This window comes from Gopherus evgoodei, chromosome 10, assembly GCF_007399415.2.
Source record: "Gopherus evgoodei ecotype Sinaloan lineage chromosome 10, rGopEvg1_v1.p, whole genome shotgun sequence".
Taxonomy (NCBI): Eukaryota; Metazoa; Chordata; order Testudines; family Testudinidae; genus Gopherus; species Gopherus evgoodei.
The window spans coordinates 41,515,867-41,532,794 of NC_044331.1; the positions used below are offsets into that span (position 1 = coordinate 41,515,867).

A 16,928-nucleotide genomic window follows, 5' to 3' on the forward strand; every position below is an offset into this window, starting at 1 on the left:
CCAGCCGGGAGGCAATTTGCCACCCTTAGCGCTAGACTCAAGGACGCACAAATGGCAAATACAGTGGGCAGCAGCATAAGCTAGAGCAGCAGTGGGGCCTGCTCTGCTGCTCCCTATGGAGTAATCCTGCAGCCCCGAATAGTCTCCCAAAGTGCTTCATCAAGGCCTGATCTGCCCAGCAGGTCCTCCACTGGGGGCTGGCCTAGGTCTGTTCCAGAAGCACCACACCACCTGGTGAGAGCTGTATTAACCACCTACACCCACAGAGCCAGCACAGGGGGCTGCAGGGCCCCAGAGCTCCTGCATCTGCCACCAGAGCAGCCTGTATCTCAGCCAGCACAGGTGAGTCTCTCCTCCTTTCCCAGCCCCAGCAGTTGTCTATCCCCAATCACTATGGAGCAACTGCCTCTCAACTCCTCCGATCCCCTGCTCTGCCTCCAGCTCACATCTCTGCAGTCGCTGGAGATGTTTGGCTTAGTCTTAGAGCACAGATACTTTGGGGCAGGCAGCAGGTGAGGTTTGGGCAGCACCCAGCAGACCAGGGCCCTGACTGGAGTGGAGGCCATAGCTGCCACTGGAGGAGAAACAGTTACCAAAAAGCAGTTAGCATGAGGGTGCAAGGCTGCCAGGTCAGGGAGAAGGGCCTGGGGCCAAAGTCCAGCTGGAGGGAATTTTACCAGTAGGTGAGCAAGGCCATTTTGGGAAGGGGGAATTTTACAGACTGGGCAGGACCAGAAGAGGAAGGAAGGGAGAACCCCCAACCCCGTTTCTCCCTGTCCTAGGGAATGGCAGCTTCCCTGCAGTAAACTCAGAGCCAGCTCCAGGCAGAGCAGAGCTGGGACAGCCTGGCTGAGATCTACATGTACTCGAATCCATATCGCTCAGAGACAGTGTGACACACACGACACAAACCGAGCAAAGGATGAGCCAGGAGATGGCACCGAGGCTGAGGATGGCATTTGCATATCGCCTGAGTTAATTCCCTGCTAGCTGAGAACGCCTATGGCTCCGGCTGCTCACCTCCAGAATAATGAAGTGATGCACTGGGCCTTCTGCTGAGAATGCTCCAAGCCCTCCTGGCTCCCAGTGTGTTGTGGTAATAGATAAAGAGGGCAGCAGGGTCAGGGCAACTTAACCATTATCTGCATAATGAACTGAGAGCATCTAACCTTGGGGCTCTGGTGCGCCTCTCGGGTGATCTGCTGCTCTGCACGGCGTGGCGGTGCAAAGTGACATCGCTCTGGGTTAGCGCTGTTATGGTTAGAACGTGAGGGAGGGGGCGGGGTGGGTTTGGCTGGGAATCAGTAAAGCTTAGGCCGTGTCAAACTGGCGCCTGGAGCGACGCAGCACGGCAGGCACACAGCCCAGTGAGCACCAACGCACACAGGCATGTCACTGCACAGAGATGCTGAATGTGAAGGATTAAAGACAGGGGAAATCAATCTGATTCCTAACACAGGAGGCGGTTTTTTTCCAAGTCACGTGCACAGCTACTGGAGGGGAGCCAGCTCTCATGGGCAGGCAGCTGGTTGGAATAAAAACGGAGCCCAGACTGAAGCCTGCCCAGCTGCTGGAGACGCCAAGAGCTGCTACTAACCACTCAGGGAAACGGCCTCGCAAATAAAGCTCTGAGAAAGAGGGGGCAAAGCACTGACTTCACCTTTCCCCTCCGGCCTGCACTCTGCAGAAGCAGGGATGGGGCCCGGCCCAGCTTTATGACATTCAGCTTTTTTCACCAGTATGTCTCCTGCTATAACAGATCACACTGCATGCCAAGGCGGCTCCAGCAGGAACTGCTGCCAAAGCAGCTCTGTGAGCAGCTGCAGCACAACTCCCGCGAGCCTGGTGCTGCGATGTGCCTGACCCGCTCTGGCCAACGGACATGGAGTCACAATTTCTCTTCCTCTAGCTGCCCAGGGAGAGGATACTGACACCACCAGGGCTGAGCCAGCTCGGACCTGCTGGACGACAAGGAGCTGCTGGCTGGCGTTGGCCTGTTTCCGAATCCTCTGACCCAGTCTGGGGCGTGCTTTGAGTGCCGTGCCCCAGCAGACGGAGCCAGATGCCAGCACTCCATTGAGCTTGCCATCAGACCAGCCTCTGCAGCCAAAGCACCAGAGGTCTTTTAAGACACAGGAAACTCCCAGCTGCCAGACTGGCTGGGCTCTGTGCCTGTAGAGAGTGAGGCACAAAGCTCTCCTCGTTTAATGGCTTCAGAATACAATAGTCAGATATTTTAACAATGCTCTCAGTACCCCTGGAAGCACCTGCCTTTCAGAACCTTCCACCTCCATGCTGTCCCAAAGGCCTCAGGAAGAGCAGCTGGGCTGGGCTCCTGGTGGGTGAGGAGCTCAAACAATCGCCTTCTGCTTCATTAACCCCTTCCTTGCTCCCTGATGAATCTTTGAATCCAGTTTCCCTGTAGCGGGGGGAGAAAGGGGAAAAAACCAACAAAACATCTCACCACTTTATTTTTAAGCGTCATTTGCAATGCAAATCAGCTGAAGGCAGCGAGGTCTCCTAGTTAGTGTGTTCCTGTCACATTCAATTATCCTGCTTCAGGAGCCAGGCATTTCCAAACTCCTCTGTTCGCTCTGCAGGCGTGACACAGAGAGCGGGGAGGCACTGTCCACCATGCAGAAAAGAAATCATGGGTGGGGCTTCAGCAAAGAGGAGAGGAAATTAACATTCACTGCTCCTGCCGCTGCTGGGAGGAAACAGATCGTTCTGCTCACTGGTGTGTGACATGACATGTTTTAAGGAAACACTCGTACACAGGTACCTTCTCCAAACACTGTGCAGGAGAGACATCCCTGCGTGCTGGCCCTGTGGCCCAGCGGTCAGAGCAGGGCCCCTGCTGAATGAGGGCAGTGACCTGAAGAAGCAGAGCAGAGCAGGCTGCAGCCCTGCATGCCTGCCCTACTGCCATGTGGGAGAGGTCAGAGTTTGAAGCCTGCAGGGCTCCCAAGTGTAAAGCCCAGCCAAGGGGGCCTCTCTGGGCTGCAGCTGGAATAGACTAATGGGAAGCACATCTCTGGCAACCCCCACCTCCCTCCTAGGAGCGGAGGGGGCCAGCAACTGTGAACAAGCAGGCTCACAGCCAGCTGCACCCTGCGGGCAGCAGCTGGACCCAGAGCCAACACTGCCTTCCTTGGGCTTTGCTAGCAGACAGGCGGTGGCCCTGACAGAGACTCTACCAAGATTTCCAGCCTGCCAGGCACTATGCTTCCAGCTTCCCTTCCCCGGCACGGAGGCAAGGGCAGGCCATCAACAAACCTGATCCAGTAACTGAAGCACAAACTCTGTTCAGGCCAAGGGCTCATGCAGAGGCACTGGGAGGGAGTGAGCTGGAGCCCAGCATGCAGGGGCCAATGTTTGCCTCCCGGGGACATGCCCAACCCCCCTTTCTCCTTACTTTCACTCCATGTCTTCCCTGAACTGCATCCACTCTCTGCAAAGCAATGCATGTGGCACTTGTCCCTGTTAGGACACAAACCAAGGGCTGGTTTCCCTCCCGCTCTGGAGGCCCTTGTTTGGAGGTGAGGGGAAGGTGCCCACTGCAAATTTACGGTGATACACAAATGGGTCGGGACGTCATCACACACCACACTGACAGTCCTGCCCAAGGCAGTGCTCTGAGACCCTTCTACGAACTAGGGGACCACCAGCAGTTAGGATAATCCCATATGGTCTCAATCTCTGCCAGAGCCTTCTGTGGGAGGCGCACTCAGCTCCGTCCCCCGCCCACCCACCACGCACCAGTGCGAGAGAAGCAGGGATCCTCCCAAGCTGCCGTGCTCACTTCAGAGAGGGCCATGGGGTTGCTGGCTCTACATATGTTCTTTGATCCCCGTCAGATTGATGGAGGATGCACGACATCACGCCAGCCTGAATGGCAATTGCTCTCTTGCTCCCCAGCACTGGCTGGCTCCTCCGAATGAGCATTGCTTCCCTCTGCTGAACAGCCAGCTTCAGCGCTGGGCGACAACAGCTCCACCAAACAAGGCCATGCTACCCCAGGCCCCCTCCTCCCTGGTCCCAGGACTGCACCACCTCTCGCACTAACACTCATCTCACCTTGTGAAGTGATAACCCCCCCCCGCAGGGTTCTGCATGGTGGCAGGTCCCACGCTTTGCAAATACAGAGCTTGTCTTTGGCTTTTATAGCTGCTGTACATATTCTCTGCTGCCATTTGTATTCCTTAATCAATGTGCTGCAGAGCACCTGATCATTGCTCCACAGACAGAGCCATTCGTCAGGAGGAAGCAGCCTGCACTGATCTCAGCTCTGTTACAGCACGAGCTGACTTTAAACACGCTCATCCATAACCAGCAGTAACTCATTAGCTCCATGCGTGGGGTCAGCTCCCTCTGCCCACAGACACAAGCTGCTGTCCCGGTGGAGCTCTGGCTGGCAGAACTGAGCATTTCTGCTGTGGTTCAGAGGCGCTGCACAAAGGCGCAGGTGCTTACAGCTACCTGTGGAGGGAACTCTAAGCAGCACAGAGATGTCAGGCAGTTCTACCAGCCTGTCTGCGTGCAGCTCAGGGCTTCTGCCTAGGACAGGTGCTATTGAAGACTGGTAGATAAAGGGCAGTTACCTGGTCAAATGGCAACTGCAGATGTGAGAGCCCTTCAGAGCAAAGAAACGAACCCTGCCCTGGAGTGCTGGGACCACAACAGGCAGAACTGCAGGGGGAGAGGGGCCAGTAACAGGCCAAGGAGCCAGAGCCGGCATGCGCTCCGCTCTCTGGGTTACTCCATCTCTCTTTTTGGGCTTAATCAAGGTACCATCCCAGGACACATATGATACTGTTCCAGGCAACAAGAGCATGTCCACTGGGAAATGGGACCATACACGGCTGGCTGTGTCTGGAAGAGCTGTGCCACTGCAGCTGAGCTACACCTCAGCAGTGACGGCTCTCTAGGGCCAGGGCAGTCGCATGCATTTCCATGTGTTTAGCTATTAACATTTCAGGGCTAGCTCCAAAACACAGCAAGGGGGTTGTGCTGGAGTGGTTGGGGAAGTGCCCCTCGCCCCAGAGACAAACCCTGGGCCTGCCCAAGGAACAATGGTGTCTTGGGCTAACTGGCCTACTAATTCCAGCACCAAAGCAGCGAGAACCTACATGCACAGCTACCATGAGAGGTTCTTGTTCACACCTGGTAGATTTGCTCAGAACCTTCCACGGATAATGGGCGGAATCAAATCCCAGAGGCTTCCTCCTCCTGCCACTCTCTCAGGTCCTCCTAAATCTCCCTGAAATTGGCCTCCCCTCCTTTGGCCCAGGTTCTGGGCTAAGTCTGGCTGTCCAGCCAGTCCTCTGCTACAGTCTACAATTCAGCTGAAGCTTTCCAGGAATAAGGATGCACAGACTTCTCTGCAAAAAGGGATTTGCAAAAAGGTGTGAGCAGCTGATTGCAGTAAGCAGCATGCAGGTCTTCTCTGCCAGGGTTTGCAGCAATCATGGGAGCCAGAAGCAAGGTAAAACCATGGAGTGGCCATGGCCCGGGAGGATCTACTGCTGCAGGGAATCTCCACTGCCCTCGTTCTCCTTCTGGTGACAGGCCACATCTAACAGAACTGTCACAGCCCTAGAGTCCCCTCTGAAAGTAAAGCGTGATAAGCCACCACACATCTCAGCAGTTGTGAGCTCAGAGTGGCCAGACTGCCAAGTAGCCCCGCACGTCAGACCAGCATGTTACAGAATGGAGGGTTCCTCACAGAGTAAGAACAGCAGTGGAGCTACAAACTTAGGCCTGGTCTACACTACGCGTTTAAACCGATTTAACGCTGTACCCGTCCACACTATGAGGCTCTTTATATCGATATAAAGGGCTCTTTAAATCGGTTCCTGTACTCCTCCCCAACGAGAGGAGTAGCGCTAAAATCGGTATTATCATATCGGATTAGGGTTAGTGTGGCCGCAAATCGATGGTATTGGCCTCCAGGCAGTATCCCACAGTGCACCACTGTGACCGCTCTGGACAGCAATCTGAACTCAGATGCAGTGGCCAGGTAAACAGGAAAAGCCCTGCGAACTTTTGAATTTCATTTCCTGTTTGCCCAGTGTGGAGCTCTGATCAGCACGGGTGGTGATGCAGTCCCAAATCCAAAAAGAGCTCCAGTATGGACCGTACGGGAGATACTGGATCTGATCGCTGTATGGGGAGACAAATCTGTTCTATCAGAGCTCCGTTACAGAAGACAAAATGCCAAAGTGTTTGAAAAAAATCTCCAGGCTACACAGTGCTGCATGACAAGCATAACGGAAAGCCAAAGAATCAAATGGACGGTCATGGAGGGAGGGAGGGAGGGGGGACTGAGGACTCCAGCTATCCCACAATCCCCAGCAGTCTCCCAAAAGTATTTGCATTCTTAGCTGAGCTCTCAATGCCTGTAGGTTCAAACACATTGTCCGGCGTGGTTCAGGGTATAGCTTGTCAATGTACCCCCTCCCCCCCACGTGAAAGAAAAAGAAAAAAATAGTTTCTTGACTTTTTTTAATGTCACCCTATGTGTACTGAATGCTGCTGGTAGACGCGATGCTGCGGCAGTAAAGAGCAGTATCCGCTCCTCTTCCCTCCCCAGCGGCAGACAGTACAATATGCTTGATAACTGCTGAATACCCCTGGCTGGCCTCAGGTGAGGCCGGCCAGGGGGGGCACCTGGGTAAAAATAGGAATGATTCCTGGTCATTCCCAGTAGATGGTACAGAACGGCTGGTAACCATCTTCATCATAGCAACTAGGGGCTGAGTTCCGTCAGCCCCCTCCCTTTCATGTATCAATAAAAGATTATGTACTGCCTGGACTATCACAGCAGTGGGATGCTGGGCTCCTCTCCCCCACACTGCTTAATGTCCTGCGTGGACTGTCATAGCAGCGGGATGCTGGGCTCCTCTCCCCCACACCGCTTAATGTCCTGCCTGGACTATCATAGCAGCTGGAGGCTGCCTCCCTCTCATTTTATCTCATTAACAAGTCACTGTTTCTTATTTCTGCATTCTTTATAACTTCATGACACAAATGGGGGGGGGGGACACTGCCACGGTAGCCCAGAAAGGTTGGGGAGGAGGGAAGCAACGGGTGGGGTTGTTGCAGGGGCAACCCCTGTGAATGGCATGCAGCTCATCATTTCTGCGGGATCTGACACGGAGCAGCTGTGCACTCTGGTTCTCTGATACACTGGTTCTCTAGTACACTTGCCTTATATTCTAGGCAGGACTGACTATTTTTAGATACCATAAAGGAGGGATTGACTCGGGGAGTCATTCCCATTTTTGCCTTTGCGCCCCCGGCCGACCTCAGCCAGAGGCACTCATGATAGCAGCAGATGGTACAGAACGACAGATAGCCGTCATCTCATTGCCAATTTACAATGGCAGCAGACGGTACAGAACGACTGATAACCGTCTCTGCTATCATACAAAAGCAAATGAATGCTGCTGTGTAGCGCTGCAGTATCGCCTCTGTCAGCGGCATCCAGTACACGTACGGTGACAGTAAAAAAAAGCTGAACAGGCTCCATGGCTGCCGTGCTATGGCATCTGCCAGGGCAATCCAGGGAAAAAGGGCACGAAATGATTGTCTGCCGTTGCTTTCCCGGAGGAAGGAGTGAATGACGACATTTACCCAGAACCACCCGCGACAATGATTTTTGCCCCATCAGGCACTGGGATCTCAACTCAGAATTCCAAGGGGCGGGGGAGACTGCGGGAACTATGGGATAGCTACAGAATAGCTACCCACAGTGCAACGCTCCAGAAATCGACGCTAGCCTTGGACTATGGATGCACACCACCGAATTAATGTGCTTAGTGTGGCCGCGTGCACTCAACTTTATACAATCTGTTTTACAAAACCAGTTTATGTAAAATCGGAATAATCCCGTAGTGTAGACGTGCCCTGAGTTACACGCTTCCATCTCATGTGACCATGAGCTCTAAAGCCTGGAACATCTTGGCTTCACATTTGGCACCAACTTCATCTACTAGTCTCAAGTGCAACTGCTTCTCCTTATCCCCAGAAACAAGGCTGATAAGAAAGCACCCAGCTCTATCTGCTAGTTAAAAAATGGTCAACCAATGGGTAATCTGGAGCAAGGACAGAGATAAGCACAAGACAAAGGTGAATACCAAAGAACAGGCACCAGGAGTCCGGTTCTCTCAAAACTTGTTCAAGTCATTAAATGCCCTTCTATCTCACATTCCAGAGGCCACAGAATGCCCCACATGCAACCAAAGCATCCTGGACCGCTGCGTTCTACTGGAATGATGGAATTGTCCGACCAATAGGGGGAAGCTTGTGAGTGCTGACGGCAGGACTTCCACAGGTGCTGGGCCCAGACTGTGGAACTCACTGCCACAAGAGCTAAGGATGAGCACAGGCCTCTTACACTCAAAACTAAGAGAAAATATATTTCTCCAGCTCGGCTTTCACTTCGTGAGTTTTGCCCATGCCGCCTGCCCAAGCACACATAAGCAATGGAGCTATTTCCCCTTCAATCTGGGGATGAAGAAAGAGAATGTTACTGCTATTTGTATCCCCCTGGGAGGCGCTTGGACACCACAGTGATCAGGATCAGATCTCTACACCGATTAGATGGAGCCTTTCCTGCACAAGGCCCATTTCTGTTTGATCAAACTAGGGCCTCGTTTCCCAACAATGGGACAAACAGACATTTGGGTCCCTGGCTGAGTGAGGTTTACAGGAGACTCTGTAGCAAGTCAGTGTGCTCAGGTGGGGATGCAAAAGTGACCCATACTCAAGGCCTTGTTATAAGGCTCACGAGGCGTTATGCTTTTGAGGTTGACTGTATCTGATCTGAAGCGTGCCCCTATTATGATACTGCATTACTGTGGTGAAAGCTCAAAGGTTCTCTGCTCCTATCGTCTGCTTGGCCTGGAATGACTGTCTCCCCGCTGAAGGGGAAAGTGAACCACTGCTGCTGCTGCTCTGCTTTACCCTGATGACAGATCCTGTGCGGGAGTTGTCAGGAAGGCAGTCAGCAGTGGAAGTGGGACACCCAGACACCCTCAAGCCCAGCCGGTGTCCTTCCCGTCTGTTAAACTGCTCCCTCTTCAAGCAGGAAAATGTCGCAACACAAAGGATGCGGTGTGGCAGCCAGCATTTGTACGCAGAGATGCAGTCAGCCCCTGCCCACAGGGCACAGAGCACATCAGCATTCCACTCAGCCACGGCACCCCACAGCCTCCTTGCCAGAAGTGGCTTGATGGAGGGAGGTGCAGGGAGCACAGGCAGAGCATGAATCAGAGAGGGGAATGGTTGGGCAAGGTCGGGGTCAGGCAGCTGATGCCAAAATAAATCACACTTGTAAGGATGTTCCAGCAACACAAAAAGCCCCTGTTCCAAACAGCTCCTTTCACTCCCCCACACACCCACCAGAACCGGAGTCACCATATTGCGGTGGCCCCAGGAACAAGTTCCCTTGTGGGTTCTGCGGTGGCGCTGGCTAACCGCTGCTCAAGGAGCTAGTGCACTCACCTTCCCCATGAGGATGCTGGTGCGCATAAAAGGCAATAAACCAAACAAAGCCACTTTGCCCCTAGGCTCTGGAAACATGTGGTGGGGGAGAATGCTCTGCATACAGCCAATGAAAGGCAAACTGAATCCACAGGGAGGGGAACATTCCTCTCAATCAGTGGAGAGAGAAAAGACTCCAGACTGTACTTCAGAGGAGGTTAACTAGTCCCCAGAAATGCTGTCGCTTCCGTCCCACCAGAGTCTAACTACTCTCAGGGAAACACACTGCAAATTCGAAAGCAGACCTAGTGATCAGCTCAGTGAAACAAAGGGCCGAGACTAGTTTTGCTTATACTGATTTAAGCCTGTCAAATTAATTTTTCATGTCCCTTGGAACCATGTGTGGTCCCTTCCCGAGGCTAGGAAGTGGGGATGCTGTTCCTAAGGCCAGAGCTGACTGCAGGATCCCCAGCTGCTGCACCCCTTTTCCATTCGCTTTACAGGGATGGGCTGTGAAACCAGCAGCTGTGGATGGTTGGTTGCTCATAAAAGGGACTTACAGCACTAGCAAGCATAGATGCTCTGCAGCGTCTCCCCACAGCTCTGCCAAAGCAATTCTGCCTAGACCTGCAGCCCTCTTGCTATTTCACTCTTGGGTCTCCCATACTGTTACCAGTCAAGCCAAACAGGGTGGCAATTTTGTAATGCAGACAAAGTGACTACTAGGGACTAGCCCAAGACCCATCTAAACCATGTTCTCTTTTGATGGCAAGTTAGGGTGACCAGATGTCCTGATTTTATAGGGACAGTCCCGATCTTTCGGTCTTTTTCTTATATAGGTTCCTATTACCCCCCAACCCCATCCCGATTTTTCACACTTGCTGTCTGGTCATCCTATGGCAAGTTGAGACTTGAATCCAGGTCTGTGAAGGTGGAAGAGGAGTGCTATTACCCCGTACCAGTGAGACACCACTCCCTTCATGCACATGGCTAGCATAGTGGGATGTGTAGGTTTGCTACTTGCCCTATTTGAGGGATGCTTTTGGCTACAAAGGTTTATCATCTAATCAAACAACCTGGCATCCTCAGCCATACTCTACTTGCTCGTGCCAAAAACGGAGCAACTGCAAACGTTTGTTTCCTACTTCCATGTGATGAGTCTTAAGACTCCAGGAGCCTTAGCAAGGGAGAGGGAGAAGTCAGGTGTTTTCAAGGAAGCAACATCTGGGGATAAAAGAACTAAAGAGGAAGCTGCTACAGATGTGTTTGCATTATTAAACAAACACCTATGGATCAAAGCCTGTGAACAGCTCCACAGAACACAAGCAGAGCTGGAGGACAACAGCCTGCCAGAAAGGGAGAGAGAAGTGTGTCTGTGGGGTGCCATGACTTACATATTTTGTGTTTTCCTTTGATGGGAAACTTCACAATCATCTCCTGGGGATTAGTGCAGACATAGACAAACGGAGATCCAGACTCCTGGCTCAACTCCGGATACTGAAAAGCACAAACACATACTGCCTAAGACAAACCGCAGTGGGTGTGAGAGCAGCTCTACATTCAAAAAGAGCACAGCAGGCAGGAACATTTGTGCAGCTCGAGAAGGGAATTTAAGGGCTTGTCCACACACATTGGCTGCACTGACTTAAATAGGTTTAAAAACCACACTAGGGGCAAATCCTGTGTGGTGCTGATATCAGCTGGGCTTGCATCTTATAAACGTCGGCTTTAGCAGAAAGGATTGGATCCATACACAAAGTTTAACCTGTTTAACTGAAATGCTTTTATCATAACTATTCAGTCAGACCTATTCTTGCTGTAGAATGGACCTGTCTTGAGAACCTTCTGCTTCTGAGCGGTTGTTGACAGAATCTTGTAGGTATACATAATGGTTTGCTGAACCCATCAAATGACAAGACCCCTCTTCCAAGGAGTTTATTCTAACTTGGGATATGTTTACACAGCAATCCGAGGTGCGACTCCGGCATGTGTAGACATACATGAGTCAGCTTTGATCTGGATAGCCATGGCAGCATGGCTTAGCCGCTTCAGTCTGTACTCTCAGTCCATGTAGCCCATGTTGCCGCAGCTTCACTGCTACTGTTATTGGTGCCAGCTAGATCAAAGCTAGCTTGGGTATGTCTACACATGCTGCAGTCACCCCTCTGACTGCAGTGTATACATAGCCTCAGACTAATGTGACACTAGGAGCAGGTCTGCAGTTTAAAGAGGAGCCAGCACCCAGATGCAGTTAGGGAGGAGAACTGTTTTCTCCTTTTGAAATCCAGCCATCTTCTGGAAGGAACTTGTGTAAAGCAACTTCAGTGCAATGAAAACATCTGGGGAATTTGTACGGGAAAAACAGTCAACAGAGCCCTTTTCTTGCTAGCCAAAAAGGAAGACTTCACCAAGAAAGGGAATCCACTGAAGCTCTGTCTGGATGCAGCCCAGTTGCACTAATGTTTAGAAGGTGAACTGCAAAGCTTTTGTAAAAAAAAAAAAAAAAAAAAAAGTTAGACACTGTTTAAGATCCTAGATGAGTAAGAGAACATATTCCAAACACACACACTGAGACATCTGCAGTTACAAGTTGGTAGGATCCAGTCTCAAGGGTTACCAATCACCAGACTTTAGGACTGAAAAGACTGAAAAGCCCATTACCAAGTATTTGTTTCCCATGTAGGTACTTAAATAATGTGAAAAAGTCACTTCTTAACTTTCTGTTTGTTAAACTACATAGACTGAGCTCCTTGAATCCATTACTATAAGGCAGGTCTTCTAATCCTTTAATCATTTTTGTGGCTCTTCTCTGAACCCTTTCCAGTTTATCCACATCCTTCTTGAATCGTAGGGACACAGGATTCCAGCAGCGGGCACATCAGTGCCAAACACAGGGGTTAAATAACCTCTCTAATGCTAGACTGGTAGAGAAAGTATAATCTGATAACGACACACACCTGGGCTTGCATAACTGGCCATGTCCGTGTGCACACATAGCATTCCAACAGTAATCAACACCCATTCTTAAACCTCACCTTGTGGACTCTTCCCACTTTCCCCAGCAGGGCAGTGGGCTGTTATGGCAGCATGGAGGTTACAAAAGACAAAGGCATGAGCCTTACACACTTGACAATTCACTGGCTCAAGGAGCTGTGTTTTTCCTTGCACTGACTCGGAAAAGGGCAGTATTTTGCTGAAGCAGAACTTTTTGCCAGCAGGAATTGTTGCAGGCAGGAGAACTTAGGCAAAGCTTCCTTCTCATCTGATTGGTTCTACCTGCCCCCCACCCCCAGTGAGATTTCCCTCTGTGGAATTCCGAAGCCCGTTTGCCAGTTCAGCAGCAGTTGCATCTGCCTTGTTCATTGTGCCACCCTATTCTCTTGGCCACGCTGATGTCCCATTAGTTGCACACTGTCAAGCTGGGCTATTAGTGTACGTTCTGGATGGAAGGAGAGGTGCTCTGGCCACACCAGCAGGTGGTATGGTGTGAAGCAGCATGCAGGAATGGTGTACAAGGCTTCCTAAGGCTGAATGCATTCGGGAGAGTTGTGGATGAGGCATCAACAGAGCTTTGTCGCTCTGTGTACTGGGCCCAATTACTCCTTTGATTTATGTAATCAATCTGTGTACAGACCTGAGGCTCTGAGAAAAGTTCCAATGCAGCCCCCAGCTGTGCAAAGGTTGGGAGCACCCCACTGTGCATCAATTACATTTGTGATAGGAGAACTAGTAAAGCTAATAAGTTACCTAAGTGAACCCTAATTCTTACTGGATGTTTTTGATTGCAACCAAATTATAAGACCAGTCAGACTGGAAAGAGACACCAATGACTGAAGTGTCAATTTAGAAATGTACCTGAGCATAATGGAGGAGGCTATTTGCTAAATCTGGTGGACCCAAGGCATGCCTGATCACCTACTCTACTGGATCACCACCCCTAGGGATGTAAACATTTTTGGAACAGTTAACACTGACTAGCTGAACCCCCCCATTATTGCTATTTGGGCAAGCATGTTTTCCTCTCTCAATCTCTTGGGCTATCAGTAGCCTAACCGGGGGCATGCAATATAATTGATATAGGTCTGTATTCTTCTGACTCGGCACTTGTACCAATTGGGCCATGATGTATGATGCTCTCTAGTCAGAACTCCTATCTCAGCATATACTATGGAATCTTGTGGGTGCAGTGGCACTCCCCCACTTCTACGACTTCATCTGTCCTTCCTGAATAATTCAGATCCCAGTACTAGAGAATCCCACTGATACTTATCCTGCCACTCTTCTGAGCTGTCTCTTCTACTGCCAGGCATTCTAACTCTCCTCCTTTTGCTTTTCAGCTTCTGCTGTCTGACAGAGATGCTGGCAGTAGAACACAAAGGTACAGTTTTCAGAAGTGCCTAAGTGAGTTAGGAGCAAAAGTCCCATTTCCCCCCCCCAGAAGTGACTTAGGCACTTAGGAACCTAACTCCCTGATTTTCAGTGGGACTGAGGTTTCTAAGTACTAGTTACCCCTTTGCTTAGTTATATGTAACGCCTTTATCTGACCCTGTTACCCTTCTTGGACTGTACGTCTGATCCCTCCTGCTGCTTCGCTGAGGCAACTGGAATGTCTCTCCTCTCCACTACGAGTGGACTCAAACACAGCTAATAGCAAACCCCAAACATGAGCTAGAACTAGATGAGCACAGCGACTCGACAGAAGCCAGGAATTCCTGGCTCATTCCACCCACACCAGAAAGATGCAAACCCCAGCCTAAACAAGAGCACTAGGGGGACCTGAGTTTATTACTAGCAAGTGTGTAACTAGGAGGAATTAAGAAGATCCTTTTCTCCTGCTAAACAAGCAGACAGAGCTTGAGGCTAAATGCAGCATCTCAGTACCAGCTGGAAGTCAGCTATCTAGTCAGCTCCACAGAAGGCAAGTTGCCTCCAGCTCCCACACTCCCTATAGATTCAGAAGTTCTAACACACAGCAGGTGGCTATCAGCCACTCCACACAGCCAAAACAATCAGGATGCAGGATGGAATCCACCATATTGAATGTTTCCACCTCTTTGCTATTGACCTTTCCTCAGCATGCCGTGACCAGCAATGCTAAGAGGCCTGGGCAGACTTCCCAGCTCCCAGCTCAGCTAGCCCACAGTAAAAGGAGTAGAGGGGCAGACAGGTCATCTGTGTTAGCAGGGAGACAAGCCCACTACGTCTGACACTCAGGGCCCTGTTCCATGGGGGACCATTTTCATTCAGTCAAACTTAGGTAAGTGACAATTTTCTGCACTTGGTCTTAATTCAAGGGAGCAGTGGAAACCCTGAAAGAGGCCAGGAAGGGGAGGAAATGAGAGCAATAGCTGTTGGGGGGGGGTGCAGACTACCCTAGAGACACTTAGACATAACATATTTGGCAACAAACACTGGGTCAGATACTCTTGGCCTACTCTGCTTGCTCATGCAGCTTAGCAGCATAAAGGAAGCAAAGACTGACAGCACCACTCAAGCTGGGATTCCCCTAGCATGGGAATTGCCAGCAGGCATAGACTGATGCCAGGGGCGACTCTAGCCATTTTGCCGCCCCAAGCATGGCAGCATGCCGTGGGGGGCGCTCTGCCGCTCGCCGGTCCCGCGGCTCTGGTGGACCTCCCACAGGCGTGCCTGTGGATGCTCCACCAGAGCCACGGGACCAGCGGACCGTCCGCAGGCACTCCTGGGGGAGGTCCACCGGAGCCGCCTGCCGCCCTCCCGGCAACCGGCATGCCGCCCCAGCACGCGCTTGGCGCGCTGGGGCCTGGAGCCGGCCCTGATTGATGCCATTGGCTCCTATGCCACTCTTCCTGTAGCCCACCTGAGAAGGAGGCACAACTGGAGCACACTACACTCTGGTTATTTTCAGCTGGAGGAAGATCCCCAGGGGACTATTACTAACTGAGAGCGTTCAAAGTAGTCCTTCACCAGTTCCCTCTCTTTGCTGCACCCAGCACAAACTGGACACAACAGACAACCTGACCCATTCAGATTTTTTCCCCATCTCCTTCTCATACTAGAATATTTGAATTTTCATATTACACCTCTACCCCGATATATCACTGTCCTTGGGAGCCAAAAAATCTTACTGTGTTATAGGCGAAACCGCATTATATCAAACTTGCTTTGATCCGCTGGAGTGCACAGCCCTGTCCCCCCCCGAGCAGTGCTTTACCGCATTATAACCAAATTTCTGTTATACTGGGTCATATTATATCAGAGTAGAGGTCTATTTTACAGAGGGTATTCCTGTTCCCTCTTCCCATTTCTCCTTGTATTCCCCCACCCTCACTTCCCCACCTCCAGTCGATTACCCTTCCAGCCACAGAGGGCTGGACACAGCTTCCTTGGAAGCCTGTAAACCGTTACCATGTTGTCAGCCTGAATGGGGCTCTCCCCACCCCCATCTCCAAGTCCCTGGCTCTACAGTGCTGGTTCCCATCTAAAAGGTGTCACAAACCAAGGAGGATGGAACTGAAACAATCAAGGAAAGAAAAGTGCTAAGAGAACACAAATCACCAAGGCTCTGTCTACACTGCCACTTTCAGCGCTAAAACTTTAGTCGTTCAGGGGTGTGAAAACACACATCCCTGAGCAACAAAAGTTTTAGTGCTGAAAAGAGCCAGTATAGACAGCGCCTCGTTCGGGGTGGTTATTTTTTTTAAATCGCTGAGAGAGCTCTCCCCCCGGCGATAAAGCGGGTTTACACTGCTCATGTCACAGCACTGCCGTGTCTGCACTGTAAAGTGGGCAGTGTAGCCATACCCTGTGAGAGACCTGGTGTGGTCGAATCCTATCAGAAAACAAAGGCACAACCCATGATGGAGCAGAGGTTCCAGAGAACAAAGCAGGGAGCAAAACCTTTCCCATGCAGTTTTACTAGTGACCTTTCAGGCTATTCTTTTGGTCTGACTGAGGACTCCAGACAGGAAAACAGAAGGAAATAAACAAATGCCCCAAAAAAGACCAAGGTATAAAAATAATGTGTTAATAAGCCCAGTTCCTTTCCTGTCTCTGCCTCAAAAAAAGGCCGGCCTACAGAGCTTTGCAGTGCAGCCTGCCATCTTTAATATGGAGCTGTACAGGTCCCATGCGGATTGAATCAAGATGGAGAAAACTGCACGCTGGGACCTGTAGTCTCTGAGAGCAGCTGCCATCTGTTCTGTCCCATGGATGTTAGGGGTGGTCGTCAGGCTCCTGGCAAGATGCCAAAGCAGCCAGTTTGAGTACCCTGGTGTACCAGAGAAAGGTGGGCCCACAGAGGGGATACGGGCTAATGATGGAAACAGCTGACTGGCAGTGACAGCTTTCCTTGTCGGGGCCCAGAATGGGAAACAAACCTAAACTTTGTCACCTACTGCTGATCCAGGCAGCCATCTTGATGTCTGGGCTTTATCTCCCCTCTGTGCTTCAAAATAAAAGAG

General features: G+C 51.1%; 1 protein-coding gene across 3 annotated transcripts in view; it reads right to left on the reverse strand.

Annotated features, from left to right (window-relative positions):
* Positions 1-2,141: 2,141 nt before the first annotated feature.
* Positions 2,142-16,928, reverse strand: part of TRIP4 (thyroid hormone receptor interactor 4) — a 55,620-nt gene continuing 40,833 nt past the window's right edge. Inside the window, exons 12-13 of one of the 3 annotated variants that reach the window (XM_030576948.1) lie at positions 10,881-10,983; positions 2,142-2,419 (exon numbers count right to left, since the gene is read on the reverse strand). In XM_030576948.1, coding sequence (XP_030432808.1) covers positions 2,352-2,419; positions 10,881-10,983 — 171 coding nt within the window. In that variant the 3' untranslated portion in view covers positions 2,142-2,351. Of the gene's footprint in view, positions 2,420-10,880; positions 10,984-11,894; positions 11,970-16,928 lie in introns of those variants that run through there. The other 2 variants (XM_030576950.1, XM_030576949.1) reach the window with 2 other exon arrangements.